The 27,839-nt window shown below is 36.8% G+C and overlaps 1 protein-coding gene across 2 annotated transcripts in view; it reads left to right on the forward strand.

Moving 5' to 3' along the window:
- PDGFC (platelet derived growth factor C) overlaps positions 1–27,839 on the forward strand; it is a 123,459-nt gene that overhangs the window by 49,732 nt on the left and 45,888 nt on the right. For both annotated transcript variants that reach the window (XM_039551517.1, XM_039551518.1), the window contains one exon: positions 21,957–22,152. In XM_039551517.1, the coding sequence (XP_039407451.1) occupies positions 21,957–22,152 (196 nt within the window). The remainder of the gene's footprint in view (positions 1–21,956; positions 22,153–27,839) is intronic.

Here is a 27,839-nt window from a genome sequence, read left to right on the forward strand (position 1 = left end):
CCATATACAGTCAATCCAGTTGCGCCATTAATGTTTGAGTACAGATGGCAAGTGTGCTCATAATAACGTTCCTGACTGTAACTTGGATTCTGTGAGACAAAGGTTGGCTCTTGCCATTTGTGAGCCCTGCAAACACAGAACTATTTTATTTTCTTAGACTTACGCTGCGCTTTGGGTAGATGTAGCCTGAAAAAGTAGTTATACTCTGAAGACCTTTTTTCTTTGAAGATGCTGCTAATTCAGACTGTCTGATATTCCTGAGGAGCACACCCCACTGGACTTAATCACTATGAAGAATGTGTTAGTCTGAGAGTAGTCCCCAGGGAGATGGCAGAAGCTGACTCTGTGCAGCAATGAGACCTTGGTGAAAGTTGCAAGTTGTGAGAGTGACTACAGAAATTGGAGACCTCAAAAGTAGTAGTGAGAATAAATATTTAGACTGGAAAAGCTCTCAGATATTTTAAACAGGCTTTTTTAAAAAAGTGTATTTATATAATACAGCTATCAAAAATTATGAATTTTTACCTATAGTCTGACAGAGAAAATGAGGTAACAGCAGGATGCTGCAATCCTGCCTGATTACCCTTGTTAGAGCATAGGAACAGCACCAAAGCAGTACAGGACATGAGTATCCTATAATTAACCTTGAAATTTTAGGACCTTTTCTTCTGGGAGTTATTTAAATAACAAACAAAAAACAAAACCCAAAAAGCACAAGCAAGCTAATTATCTGATAGTAACACAGCCAAAAGAGAAATGACATTTGCTGTATAAAGTACCTACTGAGAGTAATTTGTCACTAGCAGCAGACGTTAGTTAACACTGTAAGCGCCACTATGACTCTGATTAAATAGCACTCGTTTTGTTTAAATACTATAGCAGTAATTACACTGATGTATATTACAAGCTTCAGCATAAAAGTGACTGATTATATGCCTTTTATAGAGGAGATGAGAAGTGAAAACATAGCAGTTAATTATGACGTAGATTTTTCACGGCTTGCACAGCTGTATTAAGAGCATGAGACAGCTGCAAGAATAAGCTGCAAAAATAGTTTGTTTAGCTTGCCTGCTTCCTAACTACACACATGTCCTTCTGGAGGGAGGCACCTGGTGAGAAAATATTTCATCTTTGTATTTCTTCAAAAAGCACTCCCAGCACCCTCTTGGTGGCTGCAGAAGCACCCAGATAGTGCTAATTTAAATTAAGAAATACTAAACACCTGTACGCTTGCATGTGTGTAGTAATTCTCCATCCTGATATTTCCAAGTCCCAGAAATAGTTTGGTTTCACTGCATTTTTAGACTTACCAGTAGAAGAGGTAGTTATGTAGAAGGACGAAAGAAGGTGAACTTGTAGGAAAAATATCTAAAAACACCTTTCTGAAACAAAGACACAGAGAATAAACTTGGAGTGTTACTGTTTTATGAGCCATAATTTGAAGTTGTTTGCCTTTGAAGGCAAAGGCTTTTTGATCTATATTCTTCTGTTGACTAGATTTTTATCTTTCAAGAGAGATGAAAGTAGGTTAAATGAATCTGCTAAAACAATGGAAAGCTACTTGAGGGAGGTCTTATTTTGGAAAATAGAGTTAATGTGCAAAAAGTAGGATAGTAGAACTCTTGTCTGTGTAAGTTTGGTTAAATTAAAAAAAAAAAACACCTTTAACCTCTGTCCTTAAATGAGAATATCTGTGATTTCCATGGTTTCTTTCCAGGTATAAAACTTAATTTGCACACGTAAGTGGAAAACAGAAAATTAGTTTTAAGCCTAAATTTTAAATCTGTGGCCTTACAAACCAGAAATGTTTCAACTTGTAAAAATTTGAATTGCTGATTAAAATATTTGTACTTATTTTCTTGTTCATTCATTGGGAAAGGAAGAATAAAAAGTGTTTGAAAATATTTTCTAAGTTATGTACTTTTTTTTCCCCCCAAAAGAGAAAGCAGGGACGTTTTTTTTCAAACTAGCTTTTTTTTTTCTTTCCAATTCATTTCAACATTTTTCAAAATTGAAAGGAGGGGTAAATCATAAACAATGAAATAAGGAGAAAGAGTAAAGCTTTATCTTTGTTAAGTAAGAAATTTAAACTCCTGCTTTTGGAAATGAAAGTGGAAAGCATGAGTAATGGGATATGAAAGAATATAATTCAGCAAGTAAAAAGGCCTTTTATTAAAAATGCATGTATTGAGAAGTTTCACCACTATTGTCAGTGACCAACTGCAGTTGATACTGAATATGTCTTGTAAAAATGGTATTTTGTTCTTAAAAAGCCAGGAACCAAAAAGCATAGGATAACATGGAATGAAATTGCAAGTTATTTTTTCCAGTTCAAACTGGTGAACAGTCATTAATTCAGAATTTTATGAATGTTGTGTTACGTTTTCACACTTCTCCAGCTTTTTCTGAATGCAGTAGTCAGAAACCATTACTCCACAAACTAAGCAGGTGGCCACTTTGATAATCTCACCTACATTTCAGTGTAAAATATAATAGTAATCCTGTCTATAACCAACCGTGTTGTCAGGCAGTACTGGTTAAGCAGTGCCTGGTTTTGCTGCTGCAGTGAGAAGATTGAGAACCCTCATTATCCATGAAATAGTTTTCTGATTGGAAAACCTTTGCAATCTACTGTTGTTGCAAACCCAAACAAATGCAGTAAAATTATGATTTTACAAAGGAAAAAGAGAAATCACTTGAGAAAGATGACATCTGTGTTTTCTTTTGCACAGAACTACTGCATGGCAACATGTGGAAATGGGAAAGGTGGTTGTAGGTGTTTGCTGCCCTGGCTGTTTCACTGTCAGGGTAATGCTGTTACATTGCTTTGTCAGCCTCACTTTGTGACACATATTATTTGTCTTTATTCATTGGAAGAATTTCTTTTTTTCTTAGATCCCCAGGGTCTAAGAAAATCAGGAGATGGCGACCTATCAAAGTTCTCTTTAATGCACTGTCTGATCTTGGTCACTCATACAGGAGAAGGTTACTGCAGTACTCCATTTGCAGAAAAGGTTTCGACAGGTTCTTCCTGTAATCTTAGACCAGTTCTGAGGATTCAGAACTTCTCTGTAGCCTCGCACAGGGCAACTGGTTTACTGTTCCTTGCATTCGTGCCCCCACCTTTATTATTCAGCTGTGTCAGGCTATGATCAGCTGCATATTTATGCTAAAATTCTGCAAGACCACTCTGCACTAAAACATGGGAATTGGTAATACAGAGTTGGGCAGCTAGCTGTTGTATTATGGAGAGTCCCTGCATGATACCTCGCTCAGAATTTCATCGGGGATCTAAGTGTGCAGCATGCAGGTAGGTGATCCTTCCTGAGATATCTAGACAGAACTGTGTGTTTTTCTCATGACACAGAATACATACCCACAGGAATCCTCACAGACATGATTGTTCAGAATTGTGCATAGCGGTGTTTGTGTGTGTATGTGTATGGATAAATAAAAGTAATATATCTTACTTTGGCCAAAGTATTTTATTGGATTCTGCATAGTAAATGGCAGAATATGTTTGCTCGTTGCTGACTCTCCTTTCCTTGTTAAAGAAGCCAGTCTTGGGAAAAAGTCTGGCATGATGACTAATGATTAAAGTTTGATTGCCTACCTCCTAAGGTAGTTAAATGATGGGTTCCATTAATCAAAAGCGGATTTTACCCAACTTTGTGTCGCCTGCAAACTGACTGAGGGTGCACTCTATCCCCTTTTCCAGGTCATCAATGAAGTCATTAAACACATCTGGTCCCAGTACCGAATCCTGGGGAACCCCACTAGTGATCAGCTGGATGTGACTGTTCTCCACCACTCTCTGGGCCCAGCCCTCCAGCCAGTTTTTTGCGCAGCAAAGCGTACACATTTCCAAGCTGCGAGCAGCCAGTTTCTCCAGGAGAATTCTGTGGGAAATAGTGTCAAAGACTTTACCAGTTTCTAGGTAGACAATAGTCACAGCCTTTCCCTCATCTGCCAAGTGGGTCACTTCATCATAGAAGGCCAGGTTCATCAGGCAGGACCTTCATTTCATAAACCCATGCTGTCTGGGTCTTATTCCCTGTTTGTCCTGTCCATGTTTGCTTGATGGCATTCTGGATGACCTGCTCCATGACTTTCTCTGGCACTGAGGTTGTGTTGGCAGGCCTTTAGTTCCCAGAATCCTCCCTTTGTCCCTTCCTGTAGATGAGCATCACATGGGTTAACCTTCCATCAGCTGGGACAACCCTGACTAGCCAGGGCTGCTGGTAAATGATGGCACGTGGCTTGGTGGCGTCTTCTGCCAACTCCCTCAGTACCATTGGATGGATCCCATCTCATCCCAGAGACTTGTGCATACCTGTGGCAGAGCAGGTCGCTGACCATTCCCTCCTAGATTATGGGGGCATCATTCTGTTCTCTGTCTTCCAGCTCAGGGCCTGGGTATTGGTCTTGCTGTTGAAGTCTAAGGCAAAGAAGGCAGTTATTACCTTAGACTTTTCTTTATACTTTTTCATTATGTTTCCCATGCATCCATAAAAATGGAGATTTTCCGTAGCCCTTCTTCTGTTGCTGATCTATTTGCAAGTATACAAGCACTGATATTTGATAACTTTATATTGAACTCCACAAATCTGATATTTACGTGAGACTAAAAATTAATCAATGTCCACTTCTTTTTTTTTTTTTTTTTCTCTAAACTGTTCTTAATGTGGTGTTATTCTATGCTTGTATTAGTACTGGAGTTTTATTGGATTTTTTTTTTGTTTGATTTTTCTGCTGTGATTGATCAATATTTCCTTACTTCCTCACTTAATTTACCTAAAAATTTGTTATGAATAGAAATAATATGATTCTGTGTTAAAGCAACCAAATGGGAGAAAAATTAGAGCTTTCATTTGCCTTAATGGACTAGGACTGCAGATTTTGATAAAACTTTGCCAAACCTTGGAAGAGAACAGATAATCAGCTTTTGTATAGTGTTGTTATGTATGTGTAGATGAAAATAAAAAAAAATAAAATGGAATGAATGGTGTATTTATAGGGGGGAAAAAAAGGCCACAAAACTGACACACAAAATAGTATATTTTGTCAGTGAGTGAATAACTTGATAAGTCAACTGGTATTCAGCTTTAAGAACTGACTTTAACTGAGGGTTCTTTTTGACTTTAGTTAACAAGGCCTAGCAGCTGACTTAATTTTTTTTCCAGTGAACTGATCTCACAGACAGTCAGTGTATAAGCATTTTCTGTGTATGAGTAAAAGTACTGGAGGCTTAAATAGAAGCACATATTTGCAGCTGTTTTACATAACATCTGGATTTCATCCACGTTACCAGCTGTAATGTACATGGAATAAAAGAGGGAAAGAGAAGAAGAGAAGGATTCCAGTAGATTGTGTCATCAAATGACTATGACTAATTTAAACATTTAGGTATTAATAGTGGTACAGTATTTTGAATTTAAAGGAAATAAAAAAAGGAAACATCTACCTGCTTTCACTCCCCAATAATGATAGTAATAAATGACAGTGATAAAGGAGGATGAAATGAACTTCTGGTATTCTTGTGTTAAGGTCGTAGTAAAATCTAGACATTAATGGTGAACTGTTTAGTGCACTTAAAATAAAAAAGCTGTTTAATGGGTTTTCTGGTTTTCTTTAGCTTTAGAGGTCATTAAATGTTTTTAGCTTGGTTTTTGGTTTTTTTTGCTTTGACTTAAGACAAATTCCATTGTACTAAAGGTGTAAGATTTTATTACATTGGCAATATAAGACGGGTCTTCCATCCCAGACTGGTTGGTAATATGAGCTGGGTGAAAAGGTAATTACATGCTCTGCTGGAAAAGGGGATGCAGTTCTCATCATCTTTCAGGATTTATCTCCATGAGTAGACAGGCACAGTAAGTATTTATCATTAGTTGCTTTTTTTCATTTATAATTTTTATTTTAACTCTTACATTTTTACATTTATACACAATTATTTTGGCTTTTAATCAGAATTTGAATAAATATTATTAAAAATAAATTTATAACACAAATAAGGAAGTGGGTTTTGTTTTCCTCTTCATACAGTAACTGTAACACTTTAGGGGATGAATTAAACAGATCCTTGGGATATTTAATTGGGAATTGCTGATAAGTATTGATGTTGCTTAGTATTTATGTGGCACTGTTTTCTGGTAGCACTAACAAAAAAAAAGTTGTCGTGTGAAGGGAATTATTAGAATTGAAAATAAGAACAGCTATAACTAAATGCCTTCAATGAGACCCAGAGTATTGTCTTTATGAATGGCTTCGGGCTAAGCTGTGAGTAGATACCCAGATTTGCCAGCTGCTGATCCCTAGTAATCCCATCCTGCACCAGGCATTAGCGCTTGAGGGGTATGTGCTGGGGAATGCTGTGTGTCTCCTTGAGTAGGAGGGTGGTTTCGTTATCAGCTTGAATTTTAACAGCAGTCACAAGGAAAGCAAGTGATTTTGAACATGGATAAACTGGGTTTACTGTCGTCTTCAGGATGTACCAGAAAATGGAATGAAAACCCAGTCATCCAGCTGTTGGGGGTTGGAGGGAGTTGTATATAAAGAATTGCAAAAACAAAGAAAGACACTGTGCTTCTAGCCTCTTTATTAATTGATATTATTTTTACTTTACAAAGGTTACTTTGTTTCAATTGGGCTTTTGCCTAACATTTTCCTAGACAGTCTCTAGGAGTAGTGAGGGCAGTAAGCAACACTGGACCAAGTGCAAATGCAGACCCTTGTGGAAACTTCCAGTCCTTGTGGGAAGTCTCCTAAGGGAAATCTTATCAGTACAGCAAATGTCTGAAATGCCCTAATACACCTTAATTCTTCTATCTGTTCTTTCACAGTTCTTTTAGAATATTAGATGATTATGATGTGGAAAACTGCACCCAGAACAGCTGAAACGCTTTGAGCTTGAGAGACTGAATACCTGTATCAAGGAGGGGTTCTGTTAACTCCAGCCAGCAAACCTAAAGGAATTGCTTTCTACCAGTGTGTGAAGACGAAGATATTGACCCAAATGTTAGTGGCTCTCTGATGGTGTGCATAGATGGTGTTGCTAAGAGATGGGAACTGCTTTGAAGCCAGAATTGCCCTGGAGCGCAGCTGGTGCCAGGCTTGACTCCAGTAACGATGGCAGAGAAAGCAGCAGGAGCAGAGCTGTGCCGGGGTTGGCCGCGCCTCCACACCCCACGGACAGGCCCCGCTGTGGGGATCCTCACAGCTGCAGTAAGATGTGGTGGAGTGATGGAGCAAATGGGAAATGCAGCTTGTGGGAGGAGAAGGGGGCGCTTTCTGTTCTCCTGATGTATGGAATCACTCGGGCTGCTGGCCATGAGATTTTTTTCCCCTGTTCTTTTTGTTACTCTTAAGGTCTGTTTAACATCTCTCAAAGTCTCTGCTGAACTGGAGCATTTTTTTGACGTTTCCATACCAGGACTGGTTAGTTCTGATCCGAGGGCATCCTTGGATTGTAATTTGAAAAATCCTGGGAAATATGCTCGTCTGAATCTGGCACATTTTTAATTTCTACCCTTAATTGCTTTTTCTGCTAGTAATGATTCTAATGGTATGGACTTGTTTTAATACGGCTGTTAGCACAGTTGATTTCATGTATGCCTCTGATATTTGATATATTTCACATCCATCCCTTCTGAAGTGGGCACAAAGACTTTCATCTTTATTAGTTTTAGGCCTGCAGCTTCAAAGATAGCAGAAACAGTTTCTGCTCTCCTCTTCCAATTTGCTAGAACAAGAATCTTCCAGAGGCAAATGTGCATTCCCATGAGATGAGAATATGTGATCTCTTTAGCCTTCATCAGATTTGGCCGATTTTGAAATGAGATGATGACTTATTTTGTTGTTGCTCCTTTTAATTATTTTCTCACTTTCCCTTATGCTATGAACTCCCTGGGTCTTTCTTACAAGTAGATTTGATGTTACTTCCAGAAGTGCACTCAGCAGTAATTAGACGTACCGTAAAAAATGAAAATATTAGGATGAGATCGCCTTCCAAGAAAACTTTTTTTTCGTAAACAGCAGCGTGAAATCTGAAAAGACATCACAGAGCTACTTCTGCTGAACTGTGAAGTAAGAAATACTATTAAATTATGGAAGAATTTATATTTTTTCACCAATTCTTTAATAAATGCCTGTATATGGATGCATGTGGTTTGCAGCAATGCAACTCATAATGCCTCCTGCTCTTTATCTAAGAATGTTTAAATGGTTTAAGTGAAAGTTCTGTACATAGGTTTTTTTTTTTTTTTAAAAAAGAATTAAAGCCATCAGTTCTTTTCATCATGTGTATCCTACTCATAGTCTAAAAAGAGTCAGTCTAATTACTTTTAATAGAGTGAGCTTTAATTCTCTCTAAAATATGTAAAATAATGAATTTGAAACCAGAATAAAGTTACTACACTGTGAAGGAAAGTATATTTGTTAGCAAGTCTGTATTTGTTATCTTTAAAAGAGAAGACATGTTTTAAAGTGGGGTTTTTATCACTCATAGTCCAGCGCTGTTCTTTGAACAGTAACACCTCAACTTAAAGGTTATTTTGAAAACTTTTCTCACTGCAGAGAATCTACTAAACTTGCAGTGAAATCAACTGTTTCAGTTACATTTAGTTTTATGCAAATAGGTGGTACCATGAAACCTCCTCTTTCTGCTTCTTTTGAAGACCTAAACCTAAGTGACGTGAACTTAAGACATCTCTGGATTGTAAATAAAAAAATTCCTGACCCTTGCTTTTTTGAGCATCCTTAAAAAAATTTCATATGACACCCATGTTTTAAAAGAATCTGGGAGAGTAATGTTCTCAGAAATTAACTTCTTCACTCTGAGACTACAAATCCAAATTGTGTTAATTTAAATTGCAGCCAGCAAGACGAAAATCCATTACTTCCCTCAAATTCAGTCAGTGAGGAAGGAGTCCTAGAAGAGTAAAATCAACAGTCATCAAGACAGATTTACCAGCATAATAATGTAACTTATCTGCTTTTACAGAAGACCCAGAATATCTAAACCATGTTGATATGCTGTTTATAAAAACCCCAAAACAACCAGGAACTGAAACAACAAGACCACCCTCACCCCCCCCCCCCCCCAAACCCTAAGCATATTCTCAGTTGATTTTCATTCAGCAGTCTTTGGTTCTTATTCAGGTTCATAGTGGAGGTAGTCAACATTTGGCATCTGGTGCTTCATATTTCTTTATAGCAGTGATACTTTGATGAGCAGATAATACTTTACCTGTGGCATATTATAATCTTAACTTCAAGCTTTCAATTTCAAACAGAACAGCTGCCATAGCACTTTGGACCTTTCTATTTATTATTTTTTTTAATTGTGCAAGGTTTTAATAAAATAGACTTCTGCTAAGGTTCCTGGAAATAAGAAGAAAATATTAACATGGCTAAAAATTTCAGTAAGTAATTAATTAACAAACTTCAGATTCATCTTAAGCATTCTACATGTATAGAATTGTTTTTTGTGCAATGCTATGGTGGACTGAGTAAACAAAATTATGGACCATCAAAGTTTCTAGACACTGATATTGCTAAAATTCTGCAGAGGGAAGCTGATTAGATATGAGAAGTATTTCCTTTCTTCTTCAGCCATCGTGTGTAAGATATGTATGTTTAGTTATTGCAGAGCTTTTATCACCAAGTGATTCAGCCATCCCATTAATTGCAGTGCTGGATTAGATTATGCATGTATTAATTGTTCTGTTCCTTCTCATTTACATGAAGGCATAAGCTTGAGGGCATCATACTCCTACCTTGTTTGTTTTGCAATTGAATTACTAGCTTCACCTACTAGTGTTGAAGCTGTTGATAAATTCCTTCTGTTGGGGATGCGTTGGAATTCCTAGGCATAAAATTATAAATGAAGTGTGCATCAAGATGTGAATATAAAAGCTGTTCCCTTTCCTACAGTAACTTGCTGCTATGCCCTGGAAAAAGGCAGTGCCTTAATATAAGGCACAATTTCATTTAATTGAAATTACTGTAGTTTTCTTCTATTTTAAAATATATATAACTCTTACAATTACAGCATGGGGATTAACACTTGAGAGGTTCCGTTGTGACTCCAAGTGTAACTAGGGGAAAATGCTTTCTATTTAACTTCTTTTTGGTAAACAGAGTTCTGGCATTTAATTTCCTTCTTATCTTGAGACTCATGTGATGTGATGTGAACTTTGAATTCAGCTTGTCCAAACTGCACTTAAGAAATGCAGTTCTGTGCCTGTGAAATTAATAGTTCTACCTTTCTCCCCAAGGAGTTCAAATGACAATACAAATTTAGCCAAAACTGGCATCCAAAACCCCTTCCGAAAAGGGAGTGAAGAGACTGGAAAGTGGTTTTCATCAAGTATCCTAACCTAGTTTACTGTTCACCTAGGATAAATTATCAGGAAAGCAGATCTTATTTATTGGTGGAAAGATGGGCTTCCATCACACATCACTGTTTGTTCTACCACTGACTCTTAAGGCAAAGCCTTTTTGTCCAGACTGAAGCCAATTGGCTTGGGCAGTTTTTGAGCTTCACTGCTAAGGGTCTGCTTTCCTTTTTGTTTGCAGGTTCTCCAGGACTGCAGGGACACTGCAACCAAAATGCATTTTAGGCATTGATTTCCCCCAACCCTCCCCTATGCCTGTCTGTGTTTTCCAAAGAATTTGAAGAATACTGAAGGGTGGTATGGATGGTTTGGCAAAGGTTAAAGTTTTTAGAAAGGTAAAGTCACGGGTCTGGCTGAGTTCTGATCCTGAGTGACACTGAGGACAAGACTGTTGTGGAAAGCAGCGTACTTCTCATGCTGGATTTCAAAATGAGCAGTAGCTTTTGGTGCAGTGCTGATTGACCAAATTATGTTAAAGGAATGTAGCTCTGTACAGCATTGCCAAGACCCTTGGGAAGATCACAGTTTTAAAAGTTTCAATGTTTTAAAACTTGTATAGTTTTAAAAACGTTAAATGGATAAATGGGAAACTTATCTGAAACTAAGGATATCTGAGTGACTTAAGAGTTTCAAATGTCACTTTTCATATTATAACTGTGAAGCTTTTTTCAGATGAACCTATATAGAGCTTTTTGATATTGGATTAAACATAACTCTCTTAGAAGATTTTTGTATTAAAGACAGCAGAAAAAAACACTAAATCATCTAGTGATACAAGCTTGAGCTTATTGTATGAAAAAAATCATAAATTATGTGTGAACAAATAAAATCATAAATTAAGCTGGGAAATAAGGTGAACATTGGCAGCTTTGGGGAATGAAGCCTAAATCAGTATTGCAATAGGTTTCTGAGGACCGCAGCACTGCATATAATCTTTTCAGTGGCATAAATTGTGACTGATGGTGCTTGGGCCCTGCTGTCAGTCCTCCTCAAAGACACCTGCTATACTAGATTAGCAAAAGGGTCTTTTGGAAGTGTTTTTACATAAAATACCATGTGCAATACACTAGCCTAGGGGGTACAGGTTTCTTATGGATGCTCTATTATGCCTTTATGGTCTTTGGAAAAATACAAAGGTCACAGGAAAATAAGGATAAATTATTTGCAAATGTGAGGTTATTGTTCATCTGACTTCCCTGAAGAGTAAAGGCTGGATGATCAGTTAGGCTTGTACCACCTGAAATTACCTGAAAATGGCGAGTTACTTAGAGAGAGTGGCAAGAGTTCTCTCCCTGAAGCTAGAAAATTTCTCTGTCCTAAGAAAATTCTCATCAGTTTGTCTAAATATCAGATGCTTGCCATTGTGGTCGGTCTGTAAGAACAGATCCTTGGTTTTCAAGTATATATGAGTTCAATAGCCAGCAGCATCAGAGATGCATGATAACAGAGGTATAAAAAATATTATTTCTCCATATGGTGATTTTATACTGTACAAAACTTTCTCATTTTGTCCTTGCAGAACAACAGACTGTCTGCTGTAGCTGGACTTGTGTTTCCTTTCTAAATTTCTTCTAGACATGCAAATACTGGTATGGAAGAGTATTTTCTAGTGTTGCATGATTTAACCTTCCATTCAAAGATATTAGAAATGAGTGTTTCAAGTTTGATTTTGTTTTGCGTTCTGTCTGTCTGAAGGTCTTCCAGTTCAGTAACAGTTGCATTGCATTTGTCTCTGCAGATCTGTATTGATAGGACATGATCACTTCACCTGCTAGAAATCAAATTTTAGTAAGCCAAAGACACCATATTATTCCAGAAGCTTTGTTTTAACAGGATAACACCAGCTAAAAGATTTCTTTGCTTAAATGGACATTAAAGATGTAATTTTTTTTGTCTCTGAATTTGGAAGTATGGTGTAGTCCAGTTCAGAAAATATGTAAGGAGATGCTAAGTTATTTATTTGTAATATTTTCTTTGTTTCTCTTGCCTTTTTAACACGAGGATATACTGGAGGTACATATTGTGTACATGTGAGGTAAGCCTGGGACAATTTTCAGCTGGCTTTTGGAGGTTTCCAGTAACAATGTCACTTCTGTAATAAGTTTTGCTTAGGACCCTCTGAACTGAATGGCACATGGGCTTCATTCTTATAGTAACTCTTGTTCTGTAGGTAGAACTAGCCCTACATGTGCTGTATTCATGCCTGCAATTGTAGCACACAAACTCTTAAATCTCTGGTTTTCTTTTACATCCTCTCTTACATGACCTCATCACTGTAATTTTCTGACTAAAAGTGTTTGCAGTAATGCTTTTCAAAATGGTCTTGGGTAGCACTTTCTTTTCAGAACTTAGAATAGGACTGATGACCTTTATAAATGTTTGCATTGCTATATTTACAACATACTCCACTGTGTGAGGAATTAAAAAAATAAAATCTATGCAAATACCAGAACAATGCAAACAGCAAACTAAAGCATTTCAGGGCTGGTATTTCTAAGGATTAGGGTAGTAGTTTTATCTTTTTTTTTCTTCTTTCCACCTCTTGAAACATGATCAGGCTGGGGTTATTTTTTTCATTCTGAATAATACCTAAAATGAGAGAGAGCTGTTTAACACATACCGTATCCATAGAGTCTATTTATCCAGACTGAATTCCACATGGACCATGGATAATCTTTTTCCCAAATGTTTACTAGTATCTTCTCTTAACAAGTGCTGCACAATATAAACTGAAGGCACCATAAAGAAAAGGGACACAATAAAATTAAGCCTTGCTTTTCAGCAAGGTCTGACTTAAGAAGTGAAAGTTTCAAACGGTTTGGATTTTAAAGAATTTTGTCTATAAAGGACATGAATCACATGCATTTAAAAGCATATAAAGAGCCATAGCTAGTATTAGAAAATGAGCTACAAGTAGCTTTTAATAAATGGCATTGAAACTAATGCTTTTAATGGAGATGAAAGGAAATTCAGGTTCATTTTACTGTTTTGTTGAAGTTATCTTCTTGCACTTGTAACCACTCTGTGCCATGCACAGTCTGGAAAATCAGGGTAATACTCAGGGTAATGCTCTGTTTCTCTGTCCCTTCCTATCTCTGCTGGTATGTACAGCTTTTCAAGACAGACTGACTGATACTGTGTGGGCATGTGTGTGGTCTCCAGTACTAACAAAGCTAATTTTGGATGTAGCTTGTAAGCGCTGTTGTAATAAAATTGAAAACAAATTGGAAGTGCTGGGCTTGAACATTTATATGTGATGATTTTTACATTCACTTGAGTTTCTGTTGTTGCTGTAGATACTATTTATAGTTATACTTCCTGTTGATGTTTGTTTACATTTCAGAATTATGTTTTTCAAAACTTTCCTAAATCAGTTCCCATAGGAAAAAAGAAACACTTATTTTTAGTAGCAGAATGGGAAAGATTACAGATTTGAAAATACTAATATTTCTTCACACAAACCTCCCAAACACGTAAGACATTAAAAATACTTTTTTTTTCCTTCTTTATAAAGTAAATAAATGACCTTGTTATCTCTTAGTAAATATAAATATCTCCAGCTGGGCAAAACTTTTCCTGGTTTCCTGGTTAACTGTTCGTGCTTACTTCCTGGTCCCTCTCAGCATTAAATGTTCCTGCGTGACCTTTATACTGAGATTTTTTTTCACGTATAGCAAGTTGTACTTTTCCAAGGAGACTTGCAATTCCTTCTATCCCACACCATTTAATCATGTGTGTGTTAAAACCTGGGTGAGTAGCTTTCAAAAACTTTTCCCTTCCTGAGTTTTGTTATCGTTCAGGACTGCCCATTTTACCTGGTCATTATTAAAGAAGACTGAATCTGATGTTCTAGCCTTCTACAAGATGAACCAGGAAAATGGATCCATCACTGTATGCAGTTAGGCTTTGCTTCAGCTTCAACAATTTTCAGTATCTATTGAAATAATTTTGCATAGAGGGACTTGTGAGTGGAGATTATGTAAAACGCTTCCCCCTTCCACAGGGGAAGAGAAAATAGGAAACAGAAAACATAAAAAATGTTACGTAGCATACTGATGCTCTGGAAGATAGCAGAAAAGAAAAATATTAAGAGTGGTCTTGTAGGAAGATGAGGAAGTCACAAAGAGCTCGTGCTGATGAGTGAAGGCCAGGTATTTAGGCTGATTACATTTGTTGTCTGCCCTGGATACTATTGATCATGCAGCTGTTTGCTATCTGCCAGTCCTTGTAATGGTAGGGGGAGTGATCTACTCAGAATGACGGTTTTCACTATGTTTTCATTTTCCTTTCTCCTTTCCACTCTTTCTCCCTCTATTTTGTTATGGTTTTGTTTTTGTCATCACACTCCAGGTACTTCTTTGACATTCAGAGACCATACTGCAAATATAAATCAATTGTAAATCATTCAAAGTGAAGAAAAATGGGAATGGAATTAACTATAATATAGTGCCTTTAAAACTTCTAAAACACTTTCTGATGGACATTTGATATCTTTTCCTGCTTATGTCTGCACCTCCAGAAACAAAATCATAATCCTGGATTAATTTGATAAATATGTTAATAATATTGGTTGTGGAAAGAGGCCAGAATTTTCTTTACTTAAGTGATGCCTTTTCTGTTCGAGATGACGCTGGTCACTCAAGCTAGAGGGCAGAGAGAGGGAGAAATCCTTGACTAGAGACTGTATATTATATGATAGTTACTTACTGAATAATAATTTTTCTAGGAAAAAACCACTGAGACAAGGAAAAATGCGCAATAAATATCAAAAGGACAAGCTTGGTATTTATTTTATCCATAAGAGAAAAGAAGTATGTTGCTGTAATAACTTTAACTGCTAATTGCTGTATCGCAGAGTTCTTTGTTAGTTTTTGAATGACCAGAATATGTATTTGTCTTATGAATATGCAATGTAGTAATAATGCTGTTTATTTCAGGATGAATAAAGCAGATCATATTATTATCAGTCTATTATACCATAATTCTAGCAGGTTTATGTATTTAGTATAGTTGAAATTCCTTTCGTAGTCAAGTCAGCAGGGGCTTTAATATCAGTTCCAGTGTAGCCAAGGCTTTACCTGTGGACATTGGAATAAAAGCTTATTGAAACACTCTACAATAATTAGATCTTTAAGCATGTGATAACAGCAAAAAGTTACCTCATCTAACATTTAGCAAAAGGAATTCTTTATCTTGGCTAAAATGTAGTATTTATCTAGTTTTAAAAGATATTGAGAAGTTCAGGACCAAGACTGCGTTCCGAAAGAATTTGGTCTGAAAACAGATCTCAGTAGAGGTTACTTTTAATGGAAGAAGATCTACTATACAGGAAAAAAAAAACCAACAGCAGTCAGCCAACCAACCTACCAACCAACCAGCCAAAAAAAAACCACCAAAAAGCCACCCCTGTTTAATTGCCATTCTCTTCTTTGAGCAGAAGCCAGAGTACTAGGCAAAGTGCTGGCAGAATACTTTAAGGTTATATAGTATAAGCTTGTAAAGTAAAAGTAGAAATTCATTTCTGTTTCTTGATGTGATTTTGAATCAAAAAAGGTTTGTTACTTTCTGATTAGTCATTATTATCTTTTGCAGGACATTAAGTCACATAGCTCTTCTGAAACTTTATTAAATCTGTTACTGCAGTTCCGTGCTCTGTTGCCCATTTATGTCTTTTCCCCCTCCACCCCTCTGTCCTCGCTTTCTTCCTTTTGTCCTTCCCTGTTGGGCCAGCTGCCAAAACTGAGGGTTCCTGAAGATCAATTAGAAAGCTTTTTCTTCTCTGCTCACTTCATCTGTGTTCAGTTCTTAACAAAATGTGAAAGGCAGAAAGACCTTTAGCCAGCAGTCAAATAGTGTATGATATTCAGTGCCTAAGGTAACAGTACAAATTTGATCTCAAAATAGTAACTGAAGAAAAAAGGAATAGGTTAAATTGTAGGATTTAAAAAAAAAAATACAGTTCTTCCATACAGTCATCTTGAGTTGTGTGAACTAGAATTTTTTCACATGCCTTTCCAAGTGTGTGAGTTAAGTACGTGTCAGAGGGAGGAGTAATGTAAACAAAATGTAATCTTTCTCTTACACATTTCTAGTTTGTTACTTTATATCCATGCAATACTTTATAAATTGTACTTGTTACATTTTCCAATTTTAGTAAATGTGCAAATTGTCATCTTTCTAGTTAGAGGTTGCATTTATGATGCTGTGATAGTTGACAGATCACATGTATATTGTGTGTGTGTGTACTATGGGTAGTGCTCATCTCTAATTTCTTACTAATACCTGAAGAATCATGTCAAGACTTAAAATAGGTAGCTGTATCATAGAAGCAAGTGAAAATGGAGAAATCCACGGAAGATCTGTCTCAAGAAGTGTATCCCAGAAAAGCCACAGACTGTACTGCTTAGGGAAGCTCTCTTATGAGATACAGCAAGTCGGTATTAAGTTTTCTTTTTCTTAGTACTGGAAAAGTTGATGATGAAAGCAAACAATGTGTGCTTCAAAAACATTTCTTGTGCTGCTTGAGGCACAATGTTTGGAAGAATAGAGTGCTTGCTTGGATAGGTTGAAAACTGGCTGGATGGCCAGGCTTGAAGGCTCAGCTAGTTGGTGGCAGGTGGTGAGTGGACAGTGAGGAGTCTGGGCTTGCTTTGTCGGAGGAAGGGAAGGCTGTGAGGCAGGCATAGCAGGCCCCCAATTGCCTGAAGAGCAGTTGCAAGGGGTGGACAAGTTAAACTGTTCCTGGGAGAAGGTACAGAGTGTAACACCAGAACAAATCCTGAAAAAAAACCCATCAAAAAAGCCAAAGAACAAACCCAACACAAACCAAACCCCACCCCCCATCCCCCAGAAAAAACAGAAAAACCCGCACAAAAACCTCCTCAAAACCAACAGAAAAATCTTGGCTAAAAATTGCTGCTTGAGAGGATCAAATTGGACATTAGGAAAAACATCTAACCTAGAGAGGTAGTGCAGCAATGGAACAAGTTATCCCAAGGTGCTGTGGAGTTTCCATCTGTGAGGGGCTTTGAGCATTGTCTAGAAAATGCCAACCCTCCAATGAATGTGCTGCTCTGGTGTGAGTGGGAACTGTAACCTAAGCAGGAGCTGGGACTGGAGGTCTCGGAGGTCTCAGAGGTCTCTGCACAGCAGCATTTGTATGACTTTGAGTGACTTTGCTCTGATAGCCATTTTATATGCAAACAATATAGAACAGAGGTATTTGTCTTCAATTTTCTGCCAATAACAGATGATTTGCCAGTTTTTCTTTTGTGCCTGGCAAAAGAGTTAAATTTCTTTTGGCTGTTGTATTCAGATAATAGCTAAGAAGTGCCTGGAGGCAACTGAATCAGAGACAGGACAGAAGGTCCTGTATACCTTGAGTTACTACTTTTCAAAGCAGGTGTACTGCTTCTTGAAAGTCTGGTGAAAGAGGAAGAAATAGCATGTTATGTTACATTTCAAAGAATTCCTTCTACAAAGTCTCAGTTTTTGTACAGATGGGTATGTTGTAAAAATTACACGGGATTGCTGTCCGGAAATCCTTTCAATTAATTCAAAAACCCTTCTTCCCTCTGAAGTTCTATGGTAATGACCAATGAGTTACTGGCAACTTTTGTTTCTCAGTTTTAGAACAGAAAATTCACAAACTGCAACATTGCTGTATACCTGAAAAATTTCTAATGTTTATTGGTAAATATTTGGAGTTAAGACTTTTTTTATGTTTGAATTTGGCTTTATTGTTTTTAAGCAGTGATAGCCACGCATGAGCTAATGTTCTTTCTGAAGGCCTAAAAGGTTTTTTTCATAATTTAGGTCTATCAGATTAAATCAACCGAATAATATATATTAAGACTGTGTGATTAGCAGTACTGTTGTCCTGTTGTGAAATAAGTGTAGTTGTAGCAAAAGGATTTAGAAATTAATTTTACCAGTACTCTGTTACCTTTTAAGTGAATCAGTGCTGAGGTCATTATTCCACCCATGGTGCTCCACTCTTCTTCTAGAGTTCCTCTTCTCCTGAACTGCATGCAATTTGTCTGAGTTTTAACCATGACCCTTGCTAAAATGTAGAGATTACAATGTACAAAGAAGGAGGTATTTGCTATATTTAAAAAGTGTCAGCACTGATCTTTGTGAAATGTGTTGTGCCCATGGGGGAAGAGACTTACTTTGAAGTAGACAGGAATGAGCTTGTCTAGTGGGTGGGTTTAATTTCAGTTTACAGTGGCATCTGCTGATCTGTTTGGTGATACTCTGGTTTTTCATCTGCATAACTACATTGGTGGAAGGGTTAGGCACTGCCGTGCTTTCAGAATGCCTGGAATCTTGTAATTTTCAGGGGCAGACTTTCTGCATTGATAGATGTATAAATCTGGTGATAGCATCTTGTACCACATCAAAGACGACTGTGGTGACTCATTCTTCAACTTCAGGCTATGTTAAGTGTGTGCTGTCCTTTCCTAATAAGTGTAACCGTGTCATATCTCTGGGTCAACTCAGGGATTTTTCCTGTCTAGTTTGACTCATTTCCAGGACTTTCCCCTGAAGATGATCTTAGTTGCTCATCGTCTGCTGAAGCTTTTTACTGAAGATGCAAATATGTTGTTTTGGCCCTCCCCATTTTCCCAGTGTGGTATTGTTGTCTCCTGGCTGAGATGGTGCCTTGTCTACCTCAATCCTCACCTAAACTGATGCTTCAGATTTATACAATGCTGTTTGTACAGTAATTTTTTTTCTATTTTTTCCTTTTTTTTATTTTTTTGACAGTGGAGGGAGATCAGGGTGAGGGTGGGGTGGATGGTTGTTCTTAGAAAGGCAGGCAGACCACAGCAGCTATAAATACAGCTTTGGAGTTCTACAGCTGACTGCTGTAAATCTGAGTGAGCTTGTTACTGCCTTTTTAGTGTAACTTGGACTGACTTATACCTAAAATAAAGCCAGGAATTGCAAAGTCGTTCCACAAAGAACAGAAACTATAGTTTCCTCTTAGCCATGCACAGGTAGCTGTGCTTTTCATGCAGTCTACTCAAAGAAATTTTCAGACCATCCATGAACTCAGTAGAAAAAGGCTAGCATTTTTGAGGTACACTGGTACAATTTATGTAGACCAGATAAAAAAAGGATATTGCAGCTTATCTAAAGAGAAATAACAACCTTCATTCTCCGGTGACAGCAATTACTTGCCTTTGTAGTCATACAAAGTAATTCTTTTGTAAGAGAAGAAATTCCACTGTGCAAAAGCAAATATTTGAAATGGAGCAAGTGGTGTGTGTGGGAATTGGATATGTTCATGTAACGCTGTTGTGTGTAAAGTAAATAGATATTTTTCCATTGCAAACGGAGGAGCTTGAAGGTACTGGAGATGCAGTTCACTAAATTAGTAGATATCTCTTCATTCCTTTTCCCCTTTTTATTGACTTCTCATTTGGTATGCCTAGACTATTTACAGTCCTTACTTGCAGTGCTGTTGTTATCAGTGCCCTGATGATGCAAAAGAAAACACCTTTTAATATGTTGGGAAATATATCATGGTTTGTAATCCTGTTTGTGCTTTTAAAGACAAAATGTACCACTAAGCGTAGTGTCATCAGATACCACACTTTGACATGTTTATCTCAAATGGTGGTCCTTTGAATACTTTGGAAATAGCACTCTGGTGCACTAATCTCTGGGAAAGTAATTTTTATTATTGTTAGCTCCTGTGTTTAGCATGCAGCTCTCAGCTGACAGACTGTACATTATAGAAAAATGTTTGTGACTCAGCTAACAAAAACCCAATGAAGTATCTAAATTAGGAATTCTGGTTTTGTGCCTATTTTTATTATTACTGCGTGCTGTCCTCTCTTACTGCAGTCAGTCCTTTGCAAGTGTGTGTGGGTACTGGCAGGACCACACTCCATTAGTTTTTTATAGGAAGACATTCTACTCAAAAGAAAATTTACCATTTTCATACCACAAGTAGAAGGCACAAGTCCAGAAGAATAGAAAGCAAAAGTTTGTCAGGCTTTAAATTATATTTAAGTATAGATTAATTCTTTTAAAATAGCAACGCAGTCTCTGTGGCCTTCTTTTCTTGCACTGCATTCATTTAGCTATCCAGATTTATATGTGGCTATAATAAGGCAGAATTGCACTATGTATTTTCATAGTAGACTGAAGTATGTATGTCTTTTATAACTTCAAATGAATGTTTATCATAATGCTGGTTATAAAAAAAAAAGTCAGAAAAATAAGGTAAAACATATAACTGGAAAAAAACCAATGAATAGCTGGAAAGAAAGTAAAGTTAACTCTCCAGTACAAAAGTACAACCTTATTTTGTTACAAAAGTTATTAATAGGTTCCATTGAGAATTCCTATAATTTACTATAGGAATTCCTATAAAATATTATAATTTAATAGAGTGAAATATCAATCTGACCATATACAGGTTTTAGAAAAAGATGAAAATGATAAAAGTCATGTGCTATAGCAAAAAAGAGATGGTTTTCATTTGATATGCTTATGGAAATAAATTTTCATTGTTTAGCAATCTCATCGTCATATGTCACAATGTTAAAATGTATTAAGATTAGGTCAATACCTTTTTTTTTTTTTTACTGCCAAATACCCAATATGAGCTGATCCCAGCAGCTGAATATGCATTCTTGTGAATATTGGATGCTTTAGAGAATGAGGTTTCTTGAGTTACTGTGAAGATAATTCTTGGGACTCTGAAAGGCATGGCTGCTGCTCACCAGAGTCCTTTTCTTTTGGTTAACTCCTCACAGTTACAAATCCATAACCTGTAGAGGTTTTTTCAGTAGTTTCATTGTTACTGTGGGCTTTAAAAATCAAACATAGTTGCCTTATTTCTTTTGACTTAATTTCCTGACATGTTGTGAAACATTCATTTAATTTTACATGTATTTAATCTAACAATGTTTTGAACAATTTTGAGGAGTGCCCTTGATTGAGGCTTGTCTGTAAATGGCCTATTTCTTATGCTTGGTGACTTGCCCAAATTTCCTCAAGCATGTCCCACTTTCAGTCCTCTGTAGGGACAACTTTGCTCTGATACAGTCCTCAGGAAGGGGGCAGTCATCAAACTGGACCAAATAAATATCAAACAGTCTCCACTAGCAAAAGACAAATTCGAATCATCCCTTTTGTTGTAGATCTGAGCAGACCTCTCCCTGTAGCCTTGTGAGATCTCTGCAATCTCCAGTAATAAAGAACTGAAGCTGTCAGCAGGCTGCATGATGTAGCCCTTGGGCTGGTGGACTTGAGAAGTCCAGTCTTGTAGTCGGGACTTTGCAGTCACATTTCTCTTATTTCCACTTGAACTTCGGTTCTGCTTTCTAAAGAGCAGTTGAAAGTTGGGTTTGAATAACTTTTTGCCAGCAAAGTAATACTTGCGACTCTTGTGTTGTTACTGTATGGATTTTTCAAGGAGAAATTCTTGCAAGATGAAGAAAACAAAACAAAAGTGTCTCTATCTGTGCATACTTATACAAACACTTCAGGAAGAGCAGAAGGAATGAGTATTGATACCTCTGTTTTCTGTCCTTGCTGTAGGTGTGCAGGATCCTCACCATGAGAAGATAATAACTGTGACTACTAATGGAAGTATTCACAGCCCCAAGTTTCCACACACGTACCCACGCAACACTGTGCTAGTGTGGAGATTAGTAGCACTTGATGAAAACGTATGGATACAGCTTACTTTTGATGAAAGATTTGGGCTTGAGGACCCAGAAGATGACATTTGCAAGTAAGTTACTTTCACTTAGGAGATTCTGAAAGGAGGTGTTGGGGTATGAAAAAAAATATATTGCTTGAGTTTTGCAAAAATTGACACTTGCACATTAATTTATTTATAAAATGCATCTTTTAAAGTGTTGGTTTATGGGGTTTTTTTATAGTGCCAGAGGAGGTTTTCATGCTTGAAAGCTCTGGGGTGCTCCCATTTTTACTTCTGCATTCAGTAGCTAGGCCATAGACATACTACAACACAAAAATATGGTATATTTAATCTCCCTCTCAAGTAAAAGTTTTGACATCTGGGAAAATATTCTTGACACAATGTTAGAATTATGAATGTCTAATTTTTACAGAGAAAATTTTGGTGAGTAAGTTACCTGAAGCAGAATTCAGGTCATGACATGAGGTACTACATCCCTGTTCAAGACAAACCCACATGCTACTCTACAATATTTCAGTGGCCTTAAATTGTCAAGTTGTCTGTGAAAAACAGCACTTAAAGTACTGTGCTAATTGACATTCTTTATTGGTACTGGTTTTTCCCTGACTTAAGTAAGTATCTGCTTGCTCAGTCACTGGCAAAGGTTTCTGTAGGACTGGTGGAATCTCTGTTTTCTTCCCTGATTCTCTGTTGAAGGCTTTGTAATTTGGGACAGAAACAATCGTGACATGAGAGGCATCAGCGTGAATGTAGTTCTGAACCAAGCCATGTGGTTGATAATGTTTTGGGTGTTTTGCGAGGCAGTAGGACTGACATGTATATTTCCTGTGGGAGGGTGAAAGAGGAGAGATCCTAAACTCTTGTATCCTGTATCTGTCTGTTATCGCAGCAACACATCATAAAAAATCCTGATGTGTGAATAGTGGTACATTGTCTGGACTCTTTGGTAAATTAAGTAGCAGATAAAATATGTCATTTAAATGGCATATTCTCCTTTAATGCTTTCGCAGAGAGGTACTTCACACAAGATTTTTGCTTCAAAGTAATTTTTTGTTTGTTTTTCTGGTTTGAGCTTTATTTTTTTGTACCTCATATACACATTTGACTTGATTCTTGCTTTCAGTTTTTCTAATTAACTGATATTCCATTGGTTTTACATCTTGTATCAACTTTTTATGACAAATTTGAACTTTTAGAGGTTATTTTTACACTTGTCCTTAATTTGGGAGAAGGTGTTTATAACGGATGGATAAACATCTTCCTTTCATAATTCTAAAGGGAGTAATTACCAAGGCCATGTCAGTATTAGACTAACTACTATAAATATATGTTTGCTTGAATGGGTGTACTCCCTTTGTGCAATAATTCTTTAAGTGAAAACTTAGCTTCCTTTTTCTTTTCTGTGCATATGGCAGAGTGATGTGGCAAGTGACAGAAAATCCAGGTAGGGTGACTCATGCGTCCACTTGCAAAAAGAGAAGTAAGATAAGTTAAAATATTTTATAATATTATAACTAGAATTTTATTTTAATTGGAGTACATTTATTTTAAGTAAACAATGTGCAAAATACAAAAGTATTGACAAAAAATAGTAATAAATCACTCAATCTTCACTCAGTTGTAATCTTATCGTGCTCGTATTTGTGCAGGGATACCAGGAAGTTGTATGAATGCAATTCCTGATATGTGTCCTACCGAGAAAATACTGGGCTTTTCAGCTGGGAAGAATAAAAAGAGAGTTATAGTTCTCTCTGAAAAAGATTTATATTTTTGATTTTAACCAAAATAAAAAGCATAGCTAGGATTCCTCTGAACTTTAATCTCAGTAACAAGTTCAGCGAAGGAAGAGAAATTGCACCTTGTTTGATGTGAAGGGAGTATAAATAAATAACAAGTTGAGGAGATAAGTAAAACATAGAGAGATTAAATATGTAAAATAATTCTACACAGGTCAAGTAGGTTACCAGTTACCAGAGTAATATCTCTTTATGAGTTATGTCTTGCATTTCTTACCTCCTAGAGTTACTAATAAAATTATGTATACTTCTTCCAGTACTCTCTGTAGAAAAATTAAGGGTTTTTTTATTGACTAGATCCGACAGTATTTATTACTTCACTGTGTTTCTGCCATCTTGAAACACACAAATCAGTATTGTTGCTGTAGACTGTTCAACAATTTCTCCAAAAGCAAGTTTATATGACAAAAGAGAGAATGAACTATCACATGAAGTTTAATCTATTATAATTCTATACCTTTAGTTCTGACATATGACTGAAACTAGGTAAAAACTGCATCCAGGGAACATTAGACTTTCTATGCAACAGTGCACAGTATCAGGAAATCATTGTCTCCCTTCTGTAGTGTATGAGACAGCCTCACAGGTTATCTTCCGTGGTCATTGTCAGAGTTTTCAGTTCCTCCACCTGTTTCTTAAGCCGCTCATTCTGGGTAATGCCAGAGCTTTCTCCATCATCACTGTAGACTGTGGTGCCCTGCAGTGTCAGCTCATAGGGCCAATGAGAGAATATGCTGGAGTACATCAGCTTAAGATAATTAGCCATTTTTAAATCTTGTAGTAATTCAAATATTGCTCATACTTTGGAGTAAAATAAAACTCGAACATACCCAGTTGTACAATGATAGTGGTGACTAAAAAATGTCATGGATGTATCCTGAAGCTATGGCAAGTTTTTTCCTGTATCTCGCTGACCTCCACATTCGGATATCTTCAAAGTCGGCCCTGAAATTTCAAGCTGTTCAGTGAAGTATTTTCATATAGACCAAATATCACATTTTACAGATATATTGCAGGTACCAGTCTAGCCTCTACTTCAAATATTTTCCCAAATGCAAATCAAAGTGATCCTGCATGGCTTTCTTTTATTCTTACTTGCCGTTCAACTTACAGTATTTACTAATATAGCAAATTTGCATCACAACAAATTCTGTGTTTAAGGCCGGCCCTCCTGACTCAGCCTCACCTGTAATAGCATTAACGTGCGTGTTGTGCTAATTCGCAACAGTCTGAAGCATGATTGCTGGGTCAGTTTAAATTATAGGTTTTTCAGAATAAAATTCTGGTATTTTGCCTGTATTTCACCAGGTGATTTTAATCTTTGTTTTACAATGGTGATGTACTTGAAATTCATGCAGATCATGTTTGCATTCCTTTAAAGACAGTAATTTTTTTTTTTTTTTTTTTTAACAATAGTTCAACTTCATTTGCGCTTGATCCTTCCTATGGACAAATTTTAAGAATCCCACTGTGTCCTTTCCAAAATGAACACAAATTTGACTTTATTTGACAAATAGATCCATGCACATTTCTAGAAGAGATTTAGGTTATTTGGTTGGCAGTAGGGATATATAAATCTCTGCAATATTGCAGTAGTTTCAGTTTCATACACTTTGTTTGATTTCAGTTGTGACTTGAAAAAGAAAAATGTTGCAACAAAAAAAATCCCCCCGCAAACCAACCAAACAAAAAGGAGAATTATGTAGCTCCTGGGTGCTTTGTGCAGCACTGTTTACATGCTAGAAGTGGCAGTGAATTTCTAGCAAACAGAGGCATTGAGGATTTGGATTGTGTACGCCTGCCCTTTCTGATGAAATAAAAATGGAGTTTTTCTGCTGTTGATATGGTAGCTGATATGACAGGTCATTATTTTCATGATGCTAGCCCCTAAATCCTGTTTTAATCATAAAACCATTAGACTTCTGTGCCAGACAGCTCCTATTGCCAGGGAGCTGCCATAACTCTTCTTGACCAAAAACTGATTTTTGCTCAGCTGTTGCTTGTTGTTTGAATTTGTTGCTTTCTGTCGATAAGAACATGAAGTGATAACAGCTTTATGATGAACTCCTCTGTGACAGGAAGACACACATTTAGCTTTCTTCCAGGAAGAACATGGATGCTACAGTTGCCCTTAAAGACAAGTCTGATGATGTGAGTTGGTTGTACATTGGAGCATTACAATGGAAGGCTGCAATAGGAAAGGAAAAGAAAAGAATCTTTCTTCTGTTGGTAGCATGTGTCAAACTTGCTCTCTCCCTGTGCATAGAGTGGCTCTAGCTGTTCATCTTAGTAGTGGTTGCAGCTGTTCTTTCTAATCATCAGATGATTACGGTCTGACTTTTATTATACGTAATAAAACACAGAAATGTGTCACAAATCCAAAGTGCAATTACTGTAGATAAGGTGATAAGGATAAAATACATGAGTAAAAGGCTGTGGAACTAACTGATAGTAGAATAACAAATACCATTTTACCAACATCTTCATATTAGGATGGTTACATGGATTTCCAACTCTCATTGGTCCTCTAATAATTTAAATTATCATTTATAATTTGTTTGTTTGTTTTGGGGGGAGGGAGGTTTTCAGCAGGTGCAGATGTGAATCTGTTCATTTACATGTATAAATAAAGCATTAATCTATAATGTCTTGAAAGAAATTTAAAAGCTTGTCTACTTGATATTTGTAATATGTAGAACTTTTATCTGCAGGAAATTAGTTAAGCTGAAGGCAGCTGTCAGTATTAAATTAGGCTAAAATCTGTGCAACTTGTTTTTCCTCTTTATTTCAAATTCAATACTTAATTTTTAATCCTGGGAATGTTCTTCCTCTGAGGATTCTTAGGATGATGCTTTATTATGCAGTGCCACGTGTATTAAATTCATTCACTACCTCCCCTCCCTGTGTTTCCTTAGGCTACTTGCCTTCACTTCAGATATGTTGTGACTGAGCTATTGCCCTCCATTCATGGAACATTGAGATTCGGTGGTAGAAGCTGTAATCCAGACTGCTTCAAACAGTCATACGTGTTCCTAATGAACGTGCTGTAAGGAAATTGTTGATAAGAATTAAAAAATTAGAAGATTTAGCTTAGTCTGATAACAATGGAAAAAGTGTATTAAAGAGGAAACATACTGTCTTTTGTCTGTGGCTATGAAGAAGGAAAATATTTACTTAGCAGTCTTTTTTTCTTTTTCATAATTTTTTTCAAATGGGTTCTAGACAGTGATAATTCATAGTAAACACAATAAAAAAACTAAACATTTTGTTGTGTAATTTTTCCAAAGAGACCTTTCTGTGTAATATAAGACACAATGAGTTACTTGCACCATGTGGAGCTTCCTTTCTTGTTATTATTACAAATCTGAGCATCTAGTAAGTGGAGTGAAATATGGATGCATAACTGTGACTCTAATGCCTCAGTAAAAAAGAACAGAAATTTTGCTTCTGTTTTGCTCCTTTTTATGGAAGCACCTTGCAACATCAAGAGAGTGCATGCATGAAAGGATAATGTCAGCATCATTTTCTTCTAGACAGAAGAAATTCCATTCCACATCCTCCCCCCTAGGGAAGAAAAAAAGTTTATTTTTCCTGTTTTACCTTGGGTGCATTATAGAGTCAATGTTGGTACATATGTGAAGACCACACTAATACCAAGCATAGATTTGTGAAAGAAATACACCCCTTCATATAAAGTATTAATTCTGGGGCTTTTGAGGGCAACAATTCTTTATCAATGTCTAGTTCCCAAGAAACTTTTTTTCTGGACACAACTGATGGGCTGTCTTTACTATCAGACAGTGTTAAATGCTTCTCATTGGCTGTGGTTACAGAGGGTGAAGTTATCTCCTGAGTAAGTACAAAGTTCAAGTTGGCTTTGAATAACTGGATAAAGACCTTTAAGTGAACTCTGTATTTAAAGTGGAATTGGTGCAGACAATGTTCTCTGTGACTCATGTT

The sequence above is a fragment of the Corvus cornix genome, chromosome 4, assembly GCF_000738735.6.
Source record: "Corvus cornix cornix isolate S_Up_H32 chromosome 4, ASM73873v5, whole genome shotgun sequence".
In the NCBI taxonomy this organism is placed as follows: domain Eukaryota; kingdom Metazoa; phylum Chordata; class Aves; order Passeriformes; family Corvidae; genus Corvus; species Corvus cornix.